The sequence below is a fragment of the Corvus hawaiiensis genome, chromosome 22, assembly GCF_020740725.1.
Source record: "Corvus hawaiiensis isolate bCorHaw1 chromosome 22, bCorHaw1.pri.cur, whole genome shotgun sequence".
Lineage (NCBI taxonomy): Eukaryota > Metazoa > Chordata > Aves > Passeriformes > Corvidae > Corvus > Corvus hawaiiensis.
Genome location: NC_063234.1, coordinates 2,591,159 through 2,613,705, shown reverse-complemented (window position 1 = coordinate 2,613,705; position 22,547 = coordinate 2,591,159). Strand labels below are relative to the sequence as shown.

General features: G+C 42.3%; 1 protein-coding gene across 5 annotated transcripts in view; it reads left to right on the top strand.

Annotated features, from left to right (window-relative positions):
- The window catches only part of CFAP74 (cilia and flagella associated protein 74), a 38,496-nt gene that overhangs the window by 6,234 nt on the left and 9,715 nt on the right, over positions 1 to 22,547 (top strand). For 4 of the 5 annotated variants that reach the window (XM_048326276.1, XM_048326275.1, XM_048326273.1 and 1 more), the window contains exons 9-28: positions 1,028 to 1,130; positions 1,867 to 2,024; positions 2,552 to 2,759; positions 3,150 to 3,332; positions 3,979 to 4,149; positions 4,624 to 4,742; positions 7,536 to 7,602; positions 7,968 to 8,057; positions 8,176 to 8,349; positions 9,097 to 9,214; positions 10,157 to 10,269; positions 10,725 to 10,847; positions 11,846 to 11,967; positions 14,524 to 14,652; positions 17,636 to 17,723; positions 18,070 to 18,243; positions 19,429 to 19,562; positions 20,169 to 20,445; positions 20,915 to 21,022; positions 21,662 to 21,807. In XM_048326276.1, coding sequence (XP_048182233.1) covers positions 1,028 to 1,130; positions 1,867 to 2,024; positions 2,552 to 2,759; positions 3,150 to 3,332; positions 3,979 to 4,149; positions 4,624 to 4,742; positions 7,536 to 7,602; positions 7,968 to 8,057; positions 8,176 to 8,349; positions 9,097 to 9,214; positions 10,157 to 10,269; positions 10,725 to 10,847; positions 11,846 to 11,967; positions 14,524 to 14,652; positions 17,636 to 17,723; positions 18,070 to 18,243; positions 19,429 to 19,562; positions 20,169 to 20,445; positions 20,915 to 21,022; positions 21,662 to 21,807 — 2,805 coding nt within the window. The remainder of the gene's footprint in view (positions 1 to 1,027; positions 1,131 to 1,866; positions 2,025 to 2,551; positions 2,760 to 3,149; positions 3,333 to 3,978; positions 4,150 to 4,623; positions 4,743 to 7,535; positions 7,603 to 7,967; positions 8,058 to 8,175; positions 8,350 to 9,096; positions 9,215 to 10,156; positions 10,270 to 10,724; positions 10,848 to 11,845; positions 11,968 to 14,523; positions 14,653 to 17,635; positions 17,724 to 18,069; positions 18,244 to 19,428; positions 19,563 to 20,168; positions 20,446 to 20,914; positions 21,023 to 21,661; positions 21,808 to 22,547) is intronic. The other variant, XM_048326277.1, reaches the window with a different exon arrangement.

Below are 22,547 nucleotides of genomic sequence, written 5' to 3'. Positions count from 1 at the left end.
GGACATGGAAAGAAGAAAATCCACTCACTATCCTAGCATGGCCTCCAGATCCCTGGAGCTGAAGGGATGGTCTTTGTAATGAGGGCTCCGACCCTTGAGGCGTCAGTAATGAAGCATTTTTGTGTATGTGTGTGCCATTAACTGAAGTAGTGTAACTAAAATCCAGGTTTGAAACCTGCCCTGTGCCATTCAATGTCCCCTCAGAAACGTGGCAAAAAGCCATCAGTCAGGTAAATGAGTTGATGGGCCATTTCTTTGTGCTCATGCTCTGGTTGATTTTAAATTAAACATTCTTTCATAAGTTTATGTTTATGTTTTTACTCTGGAGTTGAATTATTTTGCTGCTGAAGAAACGGAACATTTGTTACTTATTTTTACAGATATACAAATATATGCTAATATACAAATATTAGGACTTAATTATAAAATGATGGAAGTAATTGTACTGTTTCTGTGCTGGTTTATTTTTATTAGATGGTATGTACAAACTGATGATAATTAAGAAAAATGAAATCAAATAGGTTTTTTTTTCTTGACAAACCTATCAATCTTAATTTTTTCCTAGTTTCCCACTGTATTATCTGGCATATTCCCAGGTTTGATTCCTACCCACGTATTTCCAATTTGTAGAGTTTTTAGGGTTTATTTTTAGTGTCGGTACATGTGCTTGGCTTGAAAAGTTTGCTACATAATGTTTTGGTATTGGTTACATGAGCAACACCTGAATTCTTTATTTTAGCAGCCAGTCATATGTCATAACATGAAACACATTCTTCATATCCAAAACTTTTAAAAATTAAAGTTGTTGAGCAAAATATTTGAAAACCTGTTGGCACTTGGAGCTCAAGCAGTGCCGTGTTTGGAAGAGCCTCCAACTGTTCCCCTGTGCCCACAGCCAGTGCCCACCCAACTGGGGTTCACAGCAGCAATGCCTGGGGACATTGGCAATCACTCCTTGTCAGCTCAGACGTTCTAATACCAAGAGCTTTCCAGGATGTGAGCCTGAAAGATTTTACTTTGCTTACAGAATTCATGAAAAAAATGCAAAGGAAGAAGTGAAAGCTCAGGAGCATATGGAGAGAAGGATACAAGCTGTGCTTTCCCTGAAAACCAGCATCACTTCCAACAGGGTACTGCTGCTGAGCTGGGATGGGAATGAAGTCACTGACTTGGGAGACTGTTGGGTTCTAATGCAAGTCATGTCAGTTTTCCTTGCAGAACTGTGTGGTGATTTTTGAGCAGATCACTGACCAAATCTCTTGAAACTGGAGGGAGTTTAGCTCTTGGAGGGATGGCATGAGATCTGTGTGGGCAGGTTTTGACACTTCTGCTGATGCAGTTTATTCTGTCAACAGTCTAGTTGTTCTGGGAGGGGAAGTCTCTGGGAAATAATGCATACTAAAATAAGTTCTCTGGAAGTTCAGCCAGAAGGATTTCCAGTTATTTGGATCCCAATGCAGAAATATTCCACATGGAGAAAACATATGGAAGAAAAACAGTTATTTAAGAATTTAAATAGTATAAATTAGGAATTTCTGAGCTATGCTGCTTTGCTCTTCTATTTATGTTCTGTAGAATCTGAGGGAATGATCTTAATTTAATCCTGATTTGTTTAGAACTGTTATCTTTTCACATTCCTTCACTGAACAGCATTGCAGGGGCAGGCTGGAAGGGTAGAGAAGTAGCCTGGACCTAGTCAGAGCTTTCTGCCTCTCAGCCCCCCATGACTACAGAGAATATTACAAACAATACCTTCTACTTCAGAGACATCCACTACAAATGGATAAGGGGACCAACATTAGATCTCTGGTTTATATTCTTTAACAGGTGCATCAAATATGTAACTGGTTTGTGTGACTTTCATAGGAAAGGCTCCAAACTCTCCAGATTTTGAACAAAGCAAAGGCCTTGGAGGCAAAGAAGGAGGAGATGAAAATGAAGGAAGCCATCCTAGCAGAAGGAGGCAATGTTATCAGGGAAATTTTTCTCCATAAACGACAGCAAGAGCATGAAAAAAAGAAAGAGTAAGTGTCATATCCCTATCAAACTCTCCCTGCTCCCTGGTGCTTATGCAGGAATGTACTGGAGCTCAGACAGATCCTGAAGGCAGAGCATCTCTGATGGTGCCTGGAGGGAGTGAACTCCCTCTCCCACTCTGTGTGTGACACTTGCACAGTCTGTTCTTGGTGCCCTGAACTCCTGCCTTGGGGCGTTCAGAGCACCAGAGCTCTGTGGGTGTTCCACGATCAACTCCTCCAGGAGGGAAGTTCAGTGACCCTGAACTTGAACCCTGAAGTAACTGTCCTTCTTCCTCCCCTGAACACTGTGAAAGTCTGTATCAGCCTTCTAAAACCCTGTAACTGAGTATATTTAGTCTGCAAAAATGTATAAACAGCCTCTGAATCATTTGGTGTCTTGGCACAAATTATCACTGAACCCAGCTTAAAGACTTGCTGTTTAGCTTAAAGGCTCCAAGGGAACTGCGTTGTAGTTAATAGTGTTGGTAAACAACCATGGTTGGGTTAATATTTCTTACAACTTTGGATTACAGAGCTTTTAGAGAACTGCAGAAATCAAGAAAAATGGAGATTGTGTCTCGAATTTTGCAAGAAAAAGCTTCTATTCACAAGCAGAAAAAAAGTCAGTCCCCTACTAAGGCAATTAAGGCTCGTGGTAAACTTGAGGGTCCTTTACTGCAGAGACGGGAAGCCTGGCAAAGTGAGGAGACCTGCAAACATGCAGATGGAGAAATATCACAGGTAATCAAAGGCCTGGGAATGAACTGTCTTTAGATTTTTTCATTTTGTTTTGTTAAAGGTGCAGGTCACTGAATTCTGTTTAAAAATAGCGCAGGATGCAACCAAACATGAGACAGTACAGACCAAGTGGAGAATAATTCCCCCATCAGATCTCTTAATGTCTGCTAGTTTCCTTTTTCTTGAAGGAAATATAGTAACTTTTAACATAAGAATTTGTCTATATTTAATGTTTTAAGAGGGAATTGATCTAAGTTGTCATCTTTGACCTCTGAACTCTAAAACCTGTCATTTTTGTATTACAAGATCTCCTCAGAAACTGGTAACTGTTGAAGTAACTGTTCTCTAGTAATTTTTAGCTGCATCTTCAAAACTTGTGTTCTTTCACCAAAGTCGTGGCGCTCTCCGTCAGTTTGTTCCTTGGCTGGGGAGAGAACTGCTCCTCAGGGAGAGAGTTCTGAGAACAGACCCCAGGATGTGCTCTGGGAAAGTGATGATGAGGACACAGAGAGGGACCAGACCCTCCTAGTACCGGAGTTCCCAGGACTTTGGAGTCAACAATATGATTTGCACAAGGTAAATGTTGTGATATCTCTTGTTAGAAATAGAAAAGAACCTTGCTTAAAGCCAGTAATTGTGTCTTTTGCAGTTAAAATGCAGCCTTTATGTTATTACATAGATACAGAAATTCAGATGTGAGAATATCATCAGTCATTGCTGTTTTACACTGTTCTGGAGGAGTTAGTTCTCTCAAAGAGAAAACAACACTTCAGGTTTAGTTCAGAAATCTGTAAAGACATAAATCATATTATGTTTAATGTTTGAGTTTAAAAAAACTTCAGAATCGATCAAAAAGAAACCGTGTCGGTACAAATTCCTATAAGAAGCAGTGGACCATGACTGAAACATTCCAGTGAAGTCAGCTGATTTTTTTCTCAGTGTTTAAGAAGTTGAGGGGGAAAAAACCCCTTAAAGTGCAGAAAAGCTAATTCTGCCATGAAAAACATGATGTCATAGTGTTGGGTGATGATAAGCTGCAGAACAGACAGCTGAGAATCCATGAAATTCTTCATGTTGAGGTTGGGAGGCTGAGTTTGACTGGAGAGAGCCAGGAAAAGGCTGGCCGGGTGCTGGAATATTCCTTTTGCAGATTTTTCTACTGGAGCTGCAGATTCTGTGATCACACAGGGCCCTGGTGGTCTTTCTGCACGTTCCTTATCAGGTACCCAAAGCAGAAGATCCAACACGGTTGGCTATAAGGGCAATGAGAAAAAGAATGGCTGAGAAAAAAATGGAGGAACTCCAAACTGGAATTCTTCACAAGCAAACTGTGCCTGGTCGAGGACATAAGGGCTGTGCTTTCCACAGCAAACCCAGCTGCATTCATTTCAAGGTCGGTGGCCATTCTGCATGGAATTGTAGAGATGGATGTGCTGTAGGTGTATCCCAATGTCTTGATCAAAACTCTGTTGCAGTCTTTAATAGGTCTGAAGTGAAATTTGAAACAGCTCTTGGCTTTTTCTCTAACAATCTCTTAGTTAAGTGATAGATTAAATAAACTAGTCAGTTTTACTATGTAAATTATAAAATACTTCCTATACGTAGGGGAGTTTAAATACTGTCAGAAAGGTGAGCAGATGATGAAACCTTCTGTTGCACTGTGTTGTGTGTTTTTTTAAAGGGCAGCATGACTGGTACTTGTATATTGTTTGTAAATACATTATTACTGTAAAAGAATGTCCTTAAAGAAGTGGTGACTCCCATGCAGTTAAATTTCGGTTCGTTAACAAGACTGTTAATAACTCTATTGGACCATGAACATGACATCATGTCTCTGACATTCACCTGGTATGTTTGGCATTCCAAGGATTTTGATGTTGGTCAAATCTACAGAAAGAAGATAGTTTTGACAAATGCATCCTACAGTGTTAATTACTGCAGGCTGGTGGGAATCAGTGAATGTCTCAAGGACTTCATCAGTGTTCAGTAAGTAAATTAATTGCAGACTTGTTTTACCTTTGTACCACAACAAGAGCTGGAACCCAATTCTGCAGTAATTGAAATTCCTGCTTGTTGTGGGTTAACCCTGCAGGCAAAGAAACTCCACAGAGCAGCTCCTCACTTCCTCCTCAGTGGGATGGGGAAGAGAACTGGGGGGAAAAAGTCAGACTTGTGGGTTGAGATAAACACAGTATAATCTGACAGAAAAGGAAGGGAAAAAAGCTAATGAAATAAAGGAAATCAATCGCAGAGCAAAGAGCACTTAAATTGCAATCCTGTGATCTTTCCCATCAATCTGTTCCCATAATCCTGCTGACAGGTTATGTAATGAAGCACTGTGTCTAGCTGGGAGATTGAAAATTAATCTCAGTTAAACTATATTGATAATTTTATCTCACTGTTTATAAATAAACAAAAGGAGGTATCCACCAAATATTTCTTTTTAAGAATTCAGACACCAGCTCTCTCTGGAACTGGTCTGAGCCTTTAAATATATAAAAGGCAAGTTTGTGTGAAAAGTAGTATTTCTCTAAAAAACGAAGTCATTAAAAGAATTTATTTACCTGGAATTCTGTGAAACAAACAAAAAAATTATTGTAGTCCAGCCTAAAAGTGAAAAAATGCTAAAGCTCCTGCGTGTAAATGAAGCTTATGGACAAATAGGAGAGATGGAAGTGAATTCCTGTGGCTTACAGAGGAAGTTCAGCTTTCAACCCTTATGGCTGACCTGGAGAAGCCACCTGTGGGACAGTTTAAGCACACCCCAGTGAACAAACAAGTTGTTTCACCACTCTAAGTGATTTCTTACTCCAGAGCTCCTTTCCCAGCTCACTGCCCACTGTGCTTGTGGGGATAAACCGCACATGGAATTTCTGGATCGTCTGATAAGGACAGGATGGTCCAAGGTGAAGCCATTCCTTGCCCACTCTGTCCCCACAAGAGTCCACCAGAATGTGAGCAGAGAGTTCTTGACTGAACAGCATCCCTGGAGAGCTGTGAGTCTGGATCCAGCTGCTGTAGGTGGATTGGGAAAGGTGTGGAGCACTTCATTCCCAGACTGATGGAGATGGGTGATTGACCAGGACACAACAGAGCCCTTCAGCTCCTAAACCTGCTCTGGTGCTTGACTCAATGTGTAGCTCGTGGTTGTTTCAAAATCACGTGCATGGATTTAATTTTGACCCACTTACAAACGTGTTTAATTTCTGTGACAAAGCCCGAAGCTACTAATCTGACAAAATGAGGGTTTCCTGCTCTCAAATATTGATTTTTTTTTTCTCATTTAGTGTGCTGGACAATTGCATATGGTAAATCAGCACCTCTGGTTTGTGACCAAAAATTAAACAATGCTTTTTGAAAGGCCTAAGTCTTTCCTTGCTATAATTGCCTTTCAAAATACTTTCCAAATGGAAATGAAACGTCAAGAGTTGTGAATGATTTTTCAATGTCTGATGAATTAATTAACTTTTTAAAAATAAATTGGTTACCCATACATTTGCCAGCTGGATAGCTAGCAAAAATAATCTAAGATTTTATTCTTCATTGTCATATCATTAATAATTTGACCAGCAGAGCACAAACCTGTGGACACTGATCCTACACTGTATAAAGCTTATCTCAGGTAGAACCAGACATAAATTGTTTGTTACAAAATAGTTTTGCCAAGTATTTTGAAAACTCCCAGCACGTCTACACTGTCATGGTGTCACTGTCCTCGAAATCAGTGCCCAGGTATTTACAGACGTAACACTTGAGAGCTGTTATCAGTGACAGGCACCATATTTGCTGATAAAAAGCTTTCTTCTAGTGGTTAAAATGAGCATTATTACACCCCATGCAATGGGAGCCTCTGCTTAGCAGAGTGGTTCTGTGGGGGTTTGTGTGCTTGGCAGTTCGTGCTCTAAATCAGAACTATTGTATCAAGGTAACATTTGAAATAAAGAACCATTCCTTAGAGTCTTTCTCAGGAGAAAATGCCAGGGATATGTTCAGAGGTGCTTACTCCCTGTCCACATTTTAAGCTCCTGAATTCTGAAGTGTGTTTCCCCTTTTGAAAATGTTTCATGTTGCTCTAGCTTGAGTTTAATTTTGTTTTGATAAAACTGTGAAGGGCGAGTGTGTTCTGTGTCTCACTTGGCTTCAGGGCTCCCATGGCTGACAACACTTCCTTATCTCCTCTGGCTCCTCTGCCAGGCAGAGCAGATCTCCAGGAGTGCCTCAATAATTTCATTTACAGTGCAGCTGTGAGATGTCTTGTCTTCTGATGGGCATTTTCCTTGCCTCACACAGACCATGAAATGAGTGGCAGATTCTGTTCAAGATAATTTTGATACAGCTGGCAGCAAGCAGGACTTTCTCTAATCATCTGCAGCTCCCTCCTTGGGTTTTTCCTCTTCATTTTGTGTTTGGACAGGGGAGATGTTACAGAGCAGCATTAAAATGGATAATGGGAGAAATTGCTTCCTAATTATCTGACTGGGCAGTTCAACCTGTTCTTGCTGATTTTGAACCTCAGCTTCACCTCCTTGGCTACAGTCCCTGTCTTGCCTTTTAAAAGCACTTGAAGTCTTTCTGAATAAAACCTTCATGAAGAATCAGCCTTTGTTGTTTCCCAGTTGCAGCAGGGTTCTGTAGCCTTTCATTAATCTGTCACTCATTCTGACTTTCTGATAATTAGTCCAAGTGAGGGGGAAAAAAATATGCCATTGTTACCAGAGCAAGAGCTGGGTGTTCCCTCCACAGCTTTAATTTGGAGTTTTGTGTTAATTATCTCCATAGTTTTGACCCACCTGGCAAAGTGTCTTCTGGGATGTCCTGTGAATTCCTGGTAACATTTAAGCCAATGGTAAGTGCACAATGAGGAGGATCCTAGTATAGGCCACTAGACTGATTAAACACATCATAATTAAATTTCTTAACTGCTAACAAGGAAACTAATTACATTTTTAGAAGAACTACTGTTGTAGCTGTATGCATGTTCAAGCTCTGATAAATTGTATTAAGGCAAATTCTGAAGGCATGTTTGGAAAAATGCCTCCAAATGAGAGCAAGTTTCCAAATATTTATAATATTGCCCAGCTAAAGTTAACCAGGCTGTCACAAAGACTGTTTTAAAGTAGAAACATAGAATCAGTAAAGATGCATTTTAATATGGCACTCAAAGAATGAGTGAAAAGATTTTTCATTGGGGTTTTTTCTTTTGTTTTCTAGATAAATGAAGGGCTGGAAGGAGAAGTCATGTTTATGGCCCAGACAGGTCCTTTTTCTGTTCCACTGAAATGTACAGTCAAGACGTGCATTGTAAGGGACTTCCTTTAGCATGTGGATAATATAATTATTATTATAAAAAGCCGATGCTCATTTAATTGACATTAGTGCTATGTAGGCCAGTGGTAATTAATGGTTTATCTTCTCACAGCTGGCTCTGGATAAAGAGCTCATTGACTTTGGCAGCCTTGTGGTGGGAGAGACAATTTCACAGACCATCAGCCTGACAAACAGCGGGGCTTTGGGAACCAGATTCAAAGTTCAGACGTCAGCAGGTGCCACAAGTACCCTCAGAGCAACAGTAAAATCTGCTCCTGCAAGAGTGGTGGGTTCAAAAGCACTTCCCTAAAGGAATAGAAATGTTCTGCTTTGGGAAGTGTGGTGGAGTTGCAGAGTCACAGAGCAGGTCAGGTCAGAAAGGACTTGAGAAGATCCTCTGGTCCAACCTTTAGTACATTTGGGTTGTTATAAATATAATCTGTTAGACCCAAATATTAGAAGATAAAAACAATTATTTTGTGAGGAGTGGGGAAACCAGCAATGCTGATTTTTAAAGTACTTTATTTATGCCATGATTCCTATTTTCTCCACATTCATGACAATTAGGAGAAAATACTTCAGTTAAAAGAGGAGATTCTGACAGAGTCGTTAAAATCTCAACTCCTGCAAGTCAGAAACATATGAACTGGTGCAAAACTAGCAATAAAGTGAGGGGTGTGATAAAGAGAGGGCTGGTTGCAGCAGACTTAGTTTTGACATAGAACTGCCTGGGTTTCCACTAGAAAAATGTTGGTTCTGCTAATTGTAAAGTAACTGGCACTAGACTGCATTGCTCCTGTTACATTATTTACCTGTTTGGGGCAACCAGCAAAACTTCAATCTGCTCATTGATAAAGGTCTAGTGGAATGTGCACTTCTTGGAAAATGCAACACATTTCTCCATTTATAACGTGGAACTGTTGCAAGAAAGCACAAGTCTGATTTGCATAAAACTTTTGCTGGAAAGAACTGGAGCTGGTGCAAGGCAGAGGAACAGCCATGGGAGAAAATCCTTTGCTGTGTTTCCTAATAGGTCACTCAACATTCCCGTGCCTGTGACCCTGAAGAGGAAAGCAGCGAGAGTCCAGTGGCAGCTGGGGATCAAAACAAGGACTGTGCAGCCCAGGAGCCCAAGAGCAGCAGTGCCATGGGTGAGGTGATGCTTTGGGACATGGCCCTGTACTTCCCCAAGTTTTATCCATCTGTAGTCTCCTGTAATGAACTGTGCAATTCAGTTTGCAAAGTTACTCAGTAAATTAAGTAGCTCATCACTCTGGGAGTAATGTTATATTTCTTTGTATGCTGCCTCACAGAAAATGACTAAAAATAATGTCCTGACACCATTATATCAAAAGCAGCAGAGAACCTCACTGCTCATTAGTGATCAACAATTCAGTCTCAGAAGAACACAGAACCCAACCAGCTTCAGAAATTGCAAAATTGTTAACATCATCCTTGTCTCAGCAACTGAATCCCCACTTCTCAGAATAGCAATCCACATGACAGGTTTATTTTTATAGTCTGTAATTCTAGGAACAAGGAAGCAGAAAGATGAACCTCCTCAGACATTTTCCATCTCATTCCTAATGTTTACTATGTGCTTAATAAAATCCAGTCTTACAGAAGAAAGACTTTCTTAATTTCTTTCTTATCTATGTTCTTTAACATTTCTTCCCAATATTCACCATTCCAATTTCAGGAAGTTGAAAGTTCCATGAAAAGGTTGTGAGTGGTTTTTAGAGGTCCTTCTGGCTGCATTATCCCACTGACGTTGCTCTTGAAGGCCAACCCCACTTCCAGCTGAGTCTGCATTTTGGATGTACCAATCTCCAATACAGACCTTGTCCCAATGAACCTTTAATGTTGTTACTCAGTAGTGGAAGGCTCAAGTGCCTCAGGTAGAATTCCAAACTAGACTAAAGCTGGATGGCCAAAAGAATATTTCCTTCCAGACACTCCAGTTTTCCCATCACTGCTATACGTGCCTGGATTTGCAATATTGACCCAAATTAATGTACTTGTGCATTGTCGGATTTTTTTTGATCACACACATCCAGCATTTTGTTGTGTTTTGTGTTTGTTTCTTTCCTCAGAACAACTTGGTCAAGGAGAATTAAATACCAGATCAGATCTGGACACAGACAATGCAGATAATTTAGTGGAACTTTCTCCCAAAGAAATACCAGTTGAAATTATGCTTGGAAAGGTAATGAATATCCTGAGATCCAGACAAGATTTCACTAGGTTGAGCCTACATAAAATAAATTGCTCTGGTGAGAAATGCTTAAGTACATGGTCATTCCAAGCTCACTGTACATCACTGTATCACAGTTAATTCTTAAAATGAAATCACAGTACACTTTTCTCCTTTCCTTTGATCTATAGAGACATACCTGAGCTGAAAGATTCTGTGCACATTCCCATTTCCCAGTGTTCAACTCTTTTTTTCTGCTATGTGGTTCTGTGGTTAAACAAGGTCTGGTGACAACACAGGAAGAATATCTGGGAAATGTCAGATTTGAGCCATATTAATGTTCTGATTTTTCCTGTGCATAGTGAGTTCAATTTAGTTACAAACCAGGTGTAGCAGAGTGAGTCTAGTGAGTATGCACAGCTTCTTTATTTCAGTGCAATTTCTAGAGTTTCATTGTTGTTGTTCAGGTAACTGAGGGTGAGATTGGACCCTTCAGCTCAGTGAAAATTCCAGTCCTGTTTGTCCCAGCTGTCCCTGGAGATGTGAGGGCAGAGTTTGTGATTGTGTTTGACAACCCAGACTGCAAACCAGTGAGTGACCTGCTTCAAAACATGTGTGAAATAGTTTAAAATCTTCTGATTTGTGCTTTTCTCAAGAATTATGTATTAGGTAGTTTGATGCGAGGTAACTCTCTAAGTCATAGCTCTTATTTCTGCTGCAGGATGTTTATTAAACCTGTTCATTCTCTTAAATTTCTATGCAAATAATCCTGATATTCCCATTTTATCAGGCATCATATTGGAAAACATCTCATGTCCTAGAAACAAATGTGGAAGTATTCTCCCTTATTCCCAACCCACATAGTTTATTTTCTTTCTGATCTATCAGAATTGGAATTATTTAGCAGGCAGTAGTGAAGCTGATGTGTGAAAGCTGGAAGAGATGACAACTTTAGTTACCACTTCAGCATATTGTGATTCTAAATTTTATTGAAAGCCAAATTCTGCTTGGAAAAGTTCATAGAAGCTTGCCAAAAAATAAAGACAAACTTCCCAGAAGCTCAGTAGCCAGTCTTGGCTCTCCCTCAGGCTGCAGAAGGAGCTGCAGACACCTGCTGAGGCTCCTGTGGGCACCTTCTCCTCCAGGATCAGCTTTTCCAGGGCTGAGCTCTGCGGGCCCTGGTGCTAGACCCGGGTCACTGCAGGAAGCACAGCCCTGTGCTGCCTTCACTGCATTTCTGTGCTGGCTGAACGAGCTGCAGCCCCGGGGGAGCCTGGATTGGGGCCCATTCACTTCAGCTAAAGGCACTTCAAATACTTCTTTTCAGTATCATGGGCAGATGCTCTTCTTTCATGTTCCCTGTCAAAGAATCCAAACCAAAGTATAATTGTGTTTTTCTGCTGGGGCACTGTAACGTCTTGGGTTTACTTTGCAGATGATTTTCCTAGGTCTGCCTAATTAAAGAACCTGTTGCAATATGAATAATAAAATATTTTATTCTGCTGTATTTATAGCAGAAATTCTTGCTGTAAGTCAGTGAGAGCCTGAGGCTAACAGAACTAATCCCCTGCCATTCCTGCCCTGCCAGCTGAACTTCAGTGCCATTGGAGTTTCCGTGGATGTGCCCGTCTGGGTGCCCCAGCCCAGCGTGGACCTCAGGATCTGCCTGTACGAGCGGCTGTACCAGGACAGCGTCGAGGTGCGGAGCAGGTGAGCTGCCCTGGGGGTGGCTCTGGCCTTGGCACTCTCGGGGCACATCCTGAAAGCCCTCTGGGCTCTGGAAATTGGGCTTGGGCATCCTGCAATCCCAGACCCCCAACACCAGCCCGAGCTGTGAAGTATCCACACACCTTCTCACTCCTACCAGATTCCCTGTGTTGTTCCTGTTCTTAGGGAGAGCTGTGAAACCCCTAGGGAACAGCAAACCCACACCTCATGTGGAATTTGCACACTAAACGTTTAGGGAGATTAAATGTGTCTAAAATTAAGTGCACATTGGGTTGATTCAGCCAGGAAATTTTATGTAAGAATATTTTGTTGTTTCTCAGCTATTTTGCATTCAGTTAAAGTCCTGGGGGGACTTAGGGTGTGCAAGCCAGTTTCATGCCAGCTGTGCTTTTTATTGAGAGTCTTTCCAGACCTGGGATTAGATGCTGGACAAATCATGTCGGTCCTATTGCATTCACTCTAAAATGGGAAAGGTGCAGCTTTTCCTGACCTGTGTAGGCCTTAAGCACTGCACTGGAGGGACAGATCCCTCTGATCACCCAGAGAGTGACCAGACAGTGATTGACAGGGGGAAAATATCGGGGTGTTTCAGAGTCCAAGTCAGTCATGTCTGCGGACTGGTTCTGTTTGCACTGTGATATAAAGGGAATATTCCAGCTCCTTGGCTTCTGGAGATTTCCTGCTATTAAAAAGCAGTTATGAGAACATTTAATTGTCTTCAGGTGCTGGGTGTCTTCCCTCCACCTAATGCAGTCACTATGGAATTCTTATTTTAACAATTTGCATTTCTTAGAGGCTATTTCAATAGGATTGGGGTGGGTTTGTGGGAGGGTGGGGGAGAGATTGGTTCTGCGGAAGGCATCCATTCTAAACCTCTTACCAGAATTAAAGACTGCAGAGATTCTTCACAGTTGGAAAGAAATGAGTAAAGCTGTTATCTCAGAAATTCAGCTTACAGATATGACAAGCACAAGTTGTTATGTAAGTGATTTTACTTGGTCTAGATAACCCAGGGATAAAACTTATAAGTATAGAAGCAGAATAAGTCTCCTAATAAAACTTAAGAGTTCAAGGGGATCCCAAAGATAGAAGCTGTCAAATTGCTTAGGGCAAAACTTCTTAACTGAGGGAAAAATCCTGCTGATCCTTTGCCAAGTTTCACTAAATTAAGAGCACTTAATCTGTAGTAGCCTGTCCTTGGCACCTTGGCAAGTCAAGGCTTTGATTTATCACACAATTTCCATAATTAGGAAAAATTGCCTGTTATACAGTCAGGCGGGCTGAAATTCAGTGTATTTCATGTGCAGGAATATAATGTGTCAACTCTTTATCCTGCAAAAGTGGATTGATTTCCTCCTGTTGTGGCCTGAGCAGTTTCTCCCTCCAGGAGCTCCTGACACTTCCCTGTGGTGTGTCAGGAGGAGGATTCCTCCTGGAGCCTGCCTTGTCCCACTGGCTGTGATTTGTAGGCTGTAGCAGAAGGGGAAGATAAAGTTTCCAGGTGATTCAGATACTTCTGGCACTGGAATGTCCCAGCAAACTCTGGTGAATAGTAAAATATTGTTAATACTGGTTTTGTTCTGGGTTTTGGTTTGGGTTTTTTTTTTCTGGTCATGAAGACCCTGGTAATCAGGCAGTATAAATAAGCAGCATAAAGGGTGAAAGTGTCTTATCAGAATCATGTTCAATAGAAATCATTTTGAAAAGTAATTTCTTTGGCAGGTTATAATCTGCACTGATTTAATGAAGTAGTATATAATTCTCTTAGATTGTCAACAGTCAGAAATCATTGCAGGCTCCCAACCCCACTTGCTGTAGCTGTTGATTTAGAGGAGACCATCTGGCCTGACAGCTTGGAAACCAGTCCAAGGGAAGGAGAATGACAAGCTGAAATATTTGTAAATTGCTCGGCAATTTTGCACTTAGGCATAAAATTCCAAAGCAGGGGATGATCCATGGCTATTGCTGTGCTATGACGGGGCCAGAATTCAGTAGACAGGCAGAGGATCCCTGGCTACCAGTGTGCCATTCCTAGGGCAAACTGATCCCAAGGTTTAGCAGAGGAGCTGGCAGGACCAGCTCAGCCACGCTGTGACTTCCAGCCCTGCAGAATCTCTGCTGGCGGAGGACAAGTTACATCTGTTTAAGGAAGCCACCAGGGTTCAGTCCTCCTATTGATCCAGACAGAGCCAGTGTATGTTAGGAGCAAATAATCAGCTGATATTTCACAACAGCTTGGCCTTGACTCGCCCCGACCCGACTTAGCACTGTGCTGAGCTCTGACAGTTCTGTTTGGATCAGTCTGTGCACTGTTTGCACTGCAGCTGGGTTTGTTACAGAACTTCCAAGTCTTGTTTTCTGTACTTAAAAGAGAGCACAACTGTGTGAACTTGCTGTAGCAGCTTTCCATGCCCATCATTTTCAAAGGAAGCTTGGGATTGTTCTGATTACAAAGCAGGGGTGGGGGCAGGAGGGCTCAGACTCCAGAGTCGCTGAAGTGGCCTCAAAGGCACCTGAGCACATCTGATGTGTTTGCAGAGCAACAACCACGCTGCGTTTGAAGTTTGAGGTGTGCAGAGAATTGAGCAAGCACATGGAGCTGCTTCCAAAAACAGGCTACATCCAGGCTCAGTCATCCTTCAGTGCACAGCTCAAGTTCCTGCCCAGGTAACCAACATTAATCCAACTCTAATCTCTCAGGATTTCAGACAGTGTCAGTGGAAAAGCTGAGCAGGGTTGTTGTTTCCTCCTGCTGTCCAGGCTTGACCTCGCAGTGCTGCTGCAGTGCAGGTCTGGTCTCCCCCCTGCCCCCCTGGAAGCTGCCAGATGCTCCAGGAGGAAATGAGCTTGGCTGCCAGGGCTGTGAGGCAATGCCCTCCCTGTGGTGGCAGCAGCGCTGTGACAATCCAAGCTCTTGCATTCCTGGTAGGCTGCTCCCGTTCTATTCTTGTCCAGGAGGGAGGTTATTGAGGCAGGTGGCTGCTTCATGGATCACTGATTGAATAATTTCTGACAAGAACTCCTGTGCTTGCTAATTACGGTGAGAGTGGTTGGGCTTCCTGTCCATATCTCTCCTCCCCAGGTACATTTTTCTCCAAATGATGAAGGTATTGATCTTGAATTTCACATGGTGTTTTATGTAACATCTCATGATGCTAAAATCTTTATCCCAGCAAATTTTGCTTCTCCATTTTATGATACATCTACAAATACAAACATAGCTCAGTGATAGGAAACAATTCCAGTTTATAAAAATTTAAATACCAAAGCTCCCATCGACCACTGTTAATTTTATTTACCTCATCATTGCCATCCTAAGGAATTCAGCAGGATATTTCTTTTCAAAAAGTAATTAATGACTTATGGAATTAATTTTGGTGTACAGCCAAATACTTCAATGGCTTTGGCTTTGACTGCTGCTGCAAACCTGCTGCTTCTTTGATGTGGGTTTTTAGTCCTATGGATGTTTGAGTTCTCACAGATGTGCTCAGCACCTCTGGATTCTACCCTGAGAGTCTAATCACTGATGGCAAAATTTTCACCAGGTTAGTATTCAAAGAACTGAAAGTATTTACAGTTCTTGCAGCATCTCAAATCCCATCAGATTACAACAACAGTAACATGATGACATATTTCAGTTCCTCAGCTTCCGCTGCTGCGAAGCACTGTTACCCTCTCCGAGTGGATGGAAGCAGAGCTTGGATTTAGAACCTTAATCTTCCTTTAAAAAACAGGGAAGCTTTAGAAAGGAGATTTGATGAGATTAAGGCATTTCTGACACACTAAATAAGTATCTGGCTGTTTGAAGGTACAGATCAGTTTTAAAGACCTAATGCGGGGGGAGCGCGTGCGGCGCGGAGCTGGGAGCTGCGGGGAAGCACTGAGCCAGTGACACATTTCCGTGAGGGCCTCTCCGTGAGCTGGCATGAGGAGCTCTATTAATAGTGCTCCACCGAAGGGAATTAATAGTGACACCAAAGGGAAAAGAACCCCCCACTCAGCAGTGCTAAGAGAGCAGGGAGCTCCCTGAAGGCTCGGGAAGTTCTCCCGAGTGTTCTGTGGACAGGGATGTGCTCGGGCAGGTGTTCCAAAACCCAACTGCTGGGAGTTTGAAGCCAACATTTCCTGTTTAGTTGAAGGCAAGTTCTCTGCTCTGGTGCCTTTCAGAATTCCCAAACACCACATCCTGTAGTTCCCTGCATTTGGAACTAGTCCTGCAGGTACTGGCAGTCTGAATCTGATTTGTCTTTTGTGCTTCTCTTTAATTGTGCCATTTTCAGAGAACTTTCTGAAGGATTCCAGGACCTTTTCCCTGAGGCACAGCAGCTAATTTAGAGTCCATCCCTGTGTCCGTACAGTTACAAGTATTTTCTTCCCCCTCTGGATTATTATGAAATAGATTAATTTCTTCTGCTATTCAGATGTCCTGTGACAAAGTGAAAGCTGATGCTCTACTCCTCCCTTATACTTAACCCCAGTTCTATCTGTAAAGAACTTCCCAACACCTTTGAACATCACCCTTGTTGCAAAATAACAGCAAGATATTGGATCACCATGGTGACTGAGTGGGTGTTACTTTTATTCTTTAACAATACATTAAAGAGTTGCATTAATTCAATGAGTAGTAGTAGAACATGAGCACTGTGGAGAGACCCAAGAACAGGAAGCAACTCACTGTGGTGCTCTGAGATAAAAATAGTGCAGCAGAGCTAAAAATGCTCCAGGTTTGTATTGTCTTGGTTTGAAGCTCTGAAATGGAGCTTGTGACAGCAAGATGCTTCACCTACAGAAAAGCTGCATATTCCTTATAAATTCTTCAGCTGGTCTGTAACCAGGCACTGCTGGGCCCCAGGTTTGTTCACTTCATGTCTCTGCCTTGGGATGCAAAGTGGTTCTGCCTCAGGCTGATCATTAACTTCAGTGGTCAAAGGGAGCCACTGCCTGGGCTGGGTTGGTGACGTGCTGGGGCTGCAGCAAAGATGCACAGGGTTTATATTCTGATTAGAGAGTAAGCTTTTAATTTTTCAGAATTTTAAATGACTGGATGGCATTTTTTAAAAAGGATAAATGGATGCTGACCTCTGTGACCTCCCTTAAAATCCTGCGTGTCCAAAATCCTGTCTTTAAAAACAAACAAAAAAAATCCAATATAACTGTACAAGGTCAATCATTCTGACATCACTGCCTTGCAGCCCGTGCCCTCCTGCTCAGAGCATTGCCTGGGGATGCCAGGCTGAAGGAAATCTGGGGCAAATCCAGAATATTCTTGACCTGACTGCATCTTCTTTCCCTTGGTCAGGAGGTGGGACTTCACAGGTCAATAATTTTTAATTGGCATTTTCTTCCACCATTCTTTTTCCATTTTCTCTAATACTTGCATTTGTCTTGCAAGCAAAATTTTAATGATTCTTCCCTTCAGTGAAGAACTGGAGTTGATGCTTAACCAGGTGAATCCTCTTATTTGAGGAGAATTAAATTAAGATTAAAAGCTGTGAATAATAAAACTTTTGGCCCTTAAGTAACAGAATTCAGTTTGTTGTTCTTTCTGTTCAGAAATAATCCATCAAAAGTTTATTATTTCCCTTAGTGAGAAAATAGAATGTTTTAATGGCACTGACTGTACTTTGGATTTGTACTTTTGGATTTTCAGGCAGTCCCTTCCAGAAGATGCAGGGAGCTATTTCAATGCAGAGACAGGAATCCTGGAGGTCCCAGTGACAATCCTGCTCGTGGACAAGGTTAGAGATTTTTGTGCTGCTGATTATCAGACTGACAGTTTATGTAAATTATATTAATGAATGTTCACTTAATAATACCTAATTTTAGATTAGTTCTTGACTAATTGAGGTTCTGTGATAATAGTAAAAGATGCTTAAAGTACTAATACAGATTTGATCATTTTTTCTTGTCACATTTGCAATACAGAAAGTCAAATCCTTTCTCCTCAGTGCTGATCTCATGTTACTGTCAAGGAACAGAGTAACTTTTTCTTGCACTTTTCCTTGTGGAGGATATTTCATTTCAATCCTGTCCTTACAACCCACAGATGGAGGTTTTTATCCTGTGCTCTTGCATTTGTTTCAGGCTAAAAAAGTTAATTTTACTGTCCATGCCATTGTTACTACTTCTGATTTGGAAATCAGCCCAGCACAGATCAACTTTGGATACTGCACGATCTATGAAGCTGTGCAGGCAAATGTCATCCTCACAAACAAATCCATCTTGCCACAGGAGTTTGGATTTGTGGGACTGCCAGAGGTACGGACTTATCCCACACACACCCCCTCTGCTGTCAAAATAGATTTCAGTGTCATGGGAACGTGTTCCAGTGTGAGTGTAAATAAACCATGACTGGTTCTTGCAGCCCATGGGAATCCTGCTCCTGTGGAGGCACCCGGCTTGGTTCTGTCCTGGAGTGTGTGAATCTCACTGGGTGACACCCTCTGCATTTGCCAAGCAGTGCAAACACCTGGGAGGAGATTTTCCTGTTCCTCACCTTTTCCTATTAGAATTCCTGGGTTTTTATACCGAGAGATCTCCTAAGAAAACACCAAGGACACTTTTACCATTAAATAAAACAGGCTTGGGGCTGTGGCTGTGGCCTTGAGGCTGAGGAATGTGCCCACTTTGCACCAAGTGCCCAAAGGCTTTGTCTTTAAAATGCTCCTTGGGAACCATCCCGACCCATGCCTGGGCACTTTCTGGGTGACTTTTGGAAGCACAGAATTAATCACAGGAGCTGCTGGGTTCATGTAGGCGGGGTGTCCTGAATAACTTTTGGCACAAAGTTGGTTCCTCAAGCTCCATAATACCAGGGTGATCACAGTGTGAAATGGTTGGGGCAGACTGGCATCAGAGCTGGAGGAACCTGGCAGGTAAATAGGCATTGTCCTGTTCTCTGCTGGTTTAGGGATTAAAATCAAAGAGTAGCTAAAAGAAATTGTTAACTTCAGCTTCATGAAAGTTTCACTTCTCAGCATGTGTTTCCTGAGGAGCCTAAAGTGTGATGGGGAGACTTTCTTGAATCATCTTCAACTCAAGCACAAGCCACTGTACAGCTGTGGATGTGGAACTGCTCCTGTCCCTGTGGTGTCCGTGCCTCAGACAGGAATCAGCCTTCAAAGACATGGGGCAGCTGCTGAGATTTTTATCATATTTCAGTCAGTTGTCTATGGAGAGTAAATAAACCTTAGAGCAAGGTGATTTCCACAGTTGGGGAAGGGATTCTCCTGATATCTGAGTTAATGGATTTAATGCCTTTTGAGTTACTTTGAGATGAGAACTCTGCCGACTCAGACAAAAACTTCTCCCTGGAAGGTTTTTGTTTTCCTGACAGTTCCACATTTGATAACAAATTTTTTAAATCTTGCCAATAATGTCTTATTTTAATTTATTAATAAACTGATAATTTAACTAATGATTTCTTATCCTGCCATTTTGAAGTTTGTTGAAGTTCAACCCAACGATGGATTTGGAATTATTCTTCCCCTGGAAAGCCTGACATTGGACATAATCTTTAAAGCCACCAAGGCAAAAGAGTACAGCTTTGAGTTGACATGCAGGACAGAGATCAACAGGTGTGTTAATGGATGGACAGCAGGGAAGCTAAAACATGAATCACATTGGGCTCCCACTGTTGACCCAGATCAGAAATTAAATCCCTGCCTGCTTTGGGGAGGTGAGGCTGGGATAAGCACGTGAGGAAGGTGGGAATTCTCCAGTTGCAAGAGTTGCTCAGTGCCTGTTGGTTTCATCCTTGGTTTACATGTCTGTCTTTACTGAGATGACTTTTCCCACCCCCCTCCTCAAGTTTATCCTTGTCCCACAGCCAAGCTCCAAGCCCTCAACCTGCAGTGCTCTGCTGCTTTTTCAGCACAATTACTGAAGGAATTCTTTTTTATAAAAATGCTCCATGCATTAAGCCAATGCTACTGCAATAATGATGGCATAAACTTTGATTTGACTGGATGTATTTCCAGAAGTTCACAGAGGAAGAATTCAAGCAGGGACTCTGGCCAATTGTGCATTAAAAATAGATAGTATTATTGTTCATCTTTAGGCAAAATTCCCATTGCAAGCTTGAAATTCTGCTTAAATAGGGACTACAGGATTAGCTCCCTATTTTCCGGGCTGATTAAGACACTATTTTATGCTGAGACAATTTATCATGTGTTTATTTTTAGACAATTCAAGCTGTCATGCAAAGCAGTTGGTGTCCACCCACCTCTTGAATTGTCTCATTCCTTGGTTCAGTTTGCTGCTACAGCCCTGAACTCCATGTCTTCAGCCACTCTGGATGTGATCAATTCCCACGTGGATGGGAACCCCCTCACTCACCCTGTCCCACGGATTGGCAGTGGGGACCCTGTCCCAGTTGGCCCCACTTCCTTTGAGTTCCACGTGCCCCGAGACTGTCCTGTGACTATTACACCTTCTGTGGGAACTGTGCTGCCTGGGCAGGTAAATTCACTTTAAATGTTGGGTGTTCTGCTGAATCTTTGATCATCTGCATCCTTACAAAGGCTGTCACTTGTAAACAAAGCTCAAAACATCAGTTGTTGTTAGAATAGCTGGAATATTTTGTATTGTTTGAAAGAATGTTTTAGATCAGACAGGAGGGTTAAGCACCAAATCTGGCTAATGCCTTATGGGAGTGTTCTGTCCCCAGTGTTGTCACTGTGATTTAACTGAAGAATGTTTAAATGTCAAAAGTATTGGTCATGTAAACCCAGCCCAGTGTAACATCCTGGACTTCCAAAAAAGCTGTGGGTGCCCTTATCCCGAGGATGCTGTGATTCACTTAGAGCAGCAGTGTACTGGATGTGTGGATTCTGTGCTGCTCCTGTGCTCCTGTTGAGCTCTGTAGGTGTCACACGTGCCTGAGGGCTGAGCTGTGCCCTCACTCCTGTGTGTGCTCTCACATTCCCAGAAAAGCTCCATCCGAGTGTCCTTCAGCCCGGCGCTGTCGGATCAGCAAATCGGGGAAGAGGCAGCGCGGAGGCTCAGCGCAGCAGCTGTGCCAGAGGCAGGAGTACAAGTAAGAAATGCTAAGAACAGCACATGCTGCTGGTCTGTCACTTCCAGATATTTGTTTCTCTGGATGGTATTTTTATCGTAAAATTATATGCATATTAATGAAGCCCAAGCTCATGGTCCATGCAAGACCTGCCTGTAAAGGATGAGAGTGTGCCTGTGCTGGTGCACTGAATGTGTGGCCTGTTCACTGAGCAATAATTTAATTGCATGCTCACAATTTCCAAAGTATTCCTAGAGGGTTTTGTTGCAAATTCCAACTGCAATACTCTTCAAAAAAAAAAGCTTCTACACTTCCTGCAGATTTATAACATCCATGGACTTTATATGCAACCCTCAGGTCAGTTAATTTATGTGAGCACCTGTGGTTGTCTCTGATTATGAGATAAATTCCCATGAGATGCAGACTTCTACTCATCTGCTCCAAGAGGAGACCTCTTCTTCTAAGAGGTGGTAAAATATGTCCGTTTCAACTTAATTTTTTTATTTTACATTAATGGAAATTTGTCTTTAGTAGCTACTGTGTCTGTGGGCTGTCACCATAATCCTGCTGTCCCTTGTCCCCTGCTCTGTGTCCCCTCCTTGCTCTGTGTCCTTGGGCCAGGGCTGTGCCTTTGCTCACTCCTGTCTTGGTCCCCCTCAGTCTCCGCTGGGCAAAAAGAAGAAAGATGCAAAGAAAGAGCAAAAGAAATCAAGTGTTTCCATTCCTGGAGGAAAGGCTGGAAGCAGGAAAAGCCTGACTGCTGTAAATAGCCCTAAAGAGCCAAAACCCGAAGAGTTAAAGCCTGAGTAAGTCAACAGAAGCATCTTGTACTACACAGACAACATTCTCTTTGGAAGTAGTTTAATAAATCTACTAAAGCTGTAGGTAGACAAGAGAGCAAACTGGAGAGGGAACAGCTTCAGCTGTGTTGCAGAGGCTGTTTCCAAAATTAGTGCTGCTTGTGAGCCACACAGCTGTACCCTCTCATGTGAGGCAAAGAATCCCTTTATGCATCAGAAGGATTGAAGACTTCAAAGAATCTGTCAGGGAGCAGGAGCTGGGGCTGTGCGGGCGGATGGGGCTGAGCCAACACGGGGTTTATGGAAAGGGCAGCTGAAAAGCTCAACTTGGGGACCAACAGAAACTACTCAAAAAACCTTTTCTGAACAGATGTACGAGAACCAGCTGATGGCCCAAATCCACAGCAGGGAGTAATTTCTGTTTTTAATTTGAGGGCTTACACAGTCCAGCACATTAGTCATGGTCAGCCTCAGTGCTGGCAGTGAAATGCTGCTGGAAAATGTGCATTTGAAGCAGTCCCTGTGCAGTGTGAGCCCCTCAGGGAGAGTTAACATCAACAGCATTGCTGGCTGGAGGTTGGGAGACTCACATGCAAAATCTGATACTTGAGGGCCCTTGTGTAGCAGGTAATTCAACTTCTCAGAGCCACACTTCTGCCCAATCTCAGGAATTTGGAAGTATTTGGAAGTAAATACATACAGGCATTTGGCTGTACTGGATGTTTTGATATCTTTTACTAAAATCC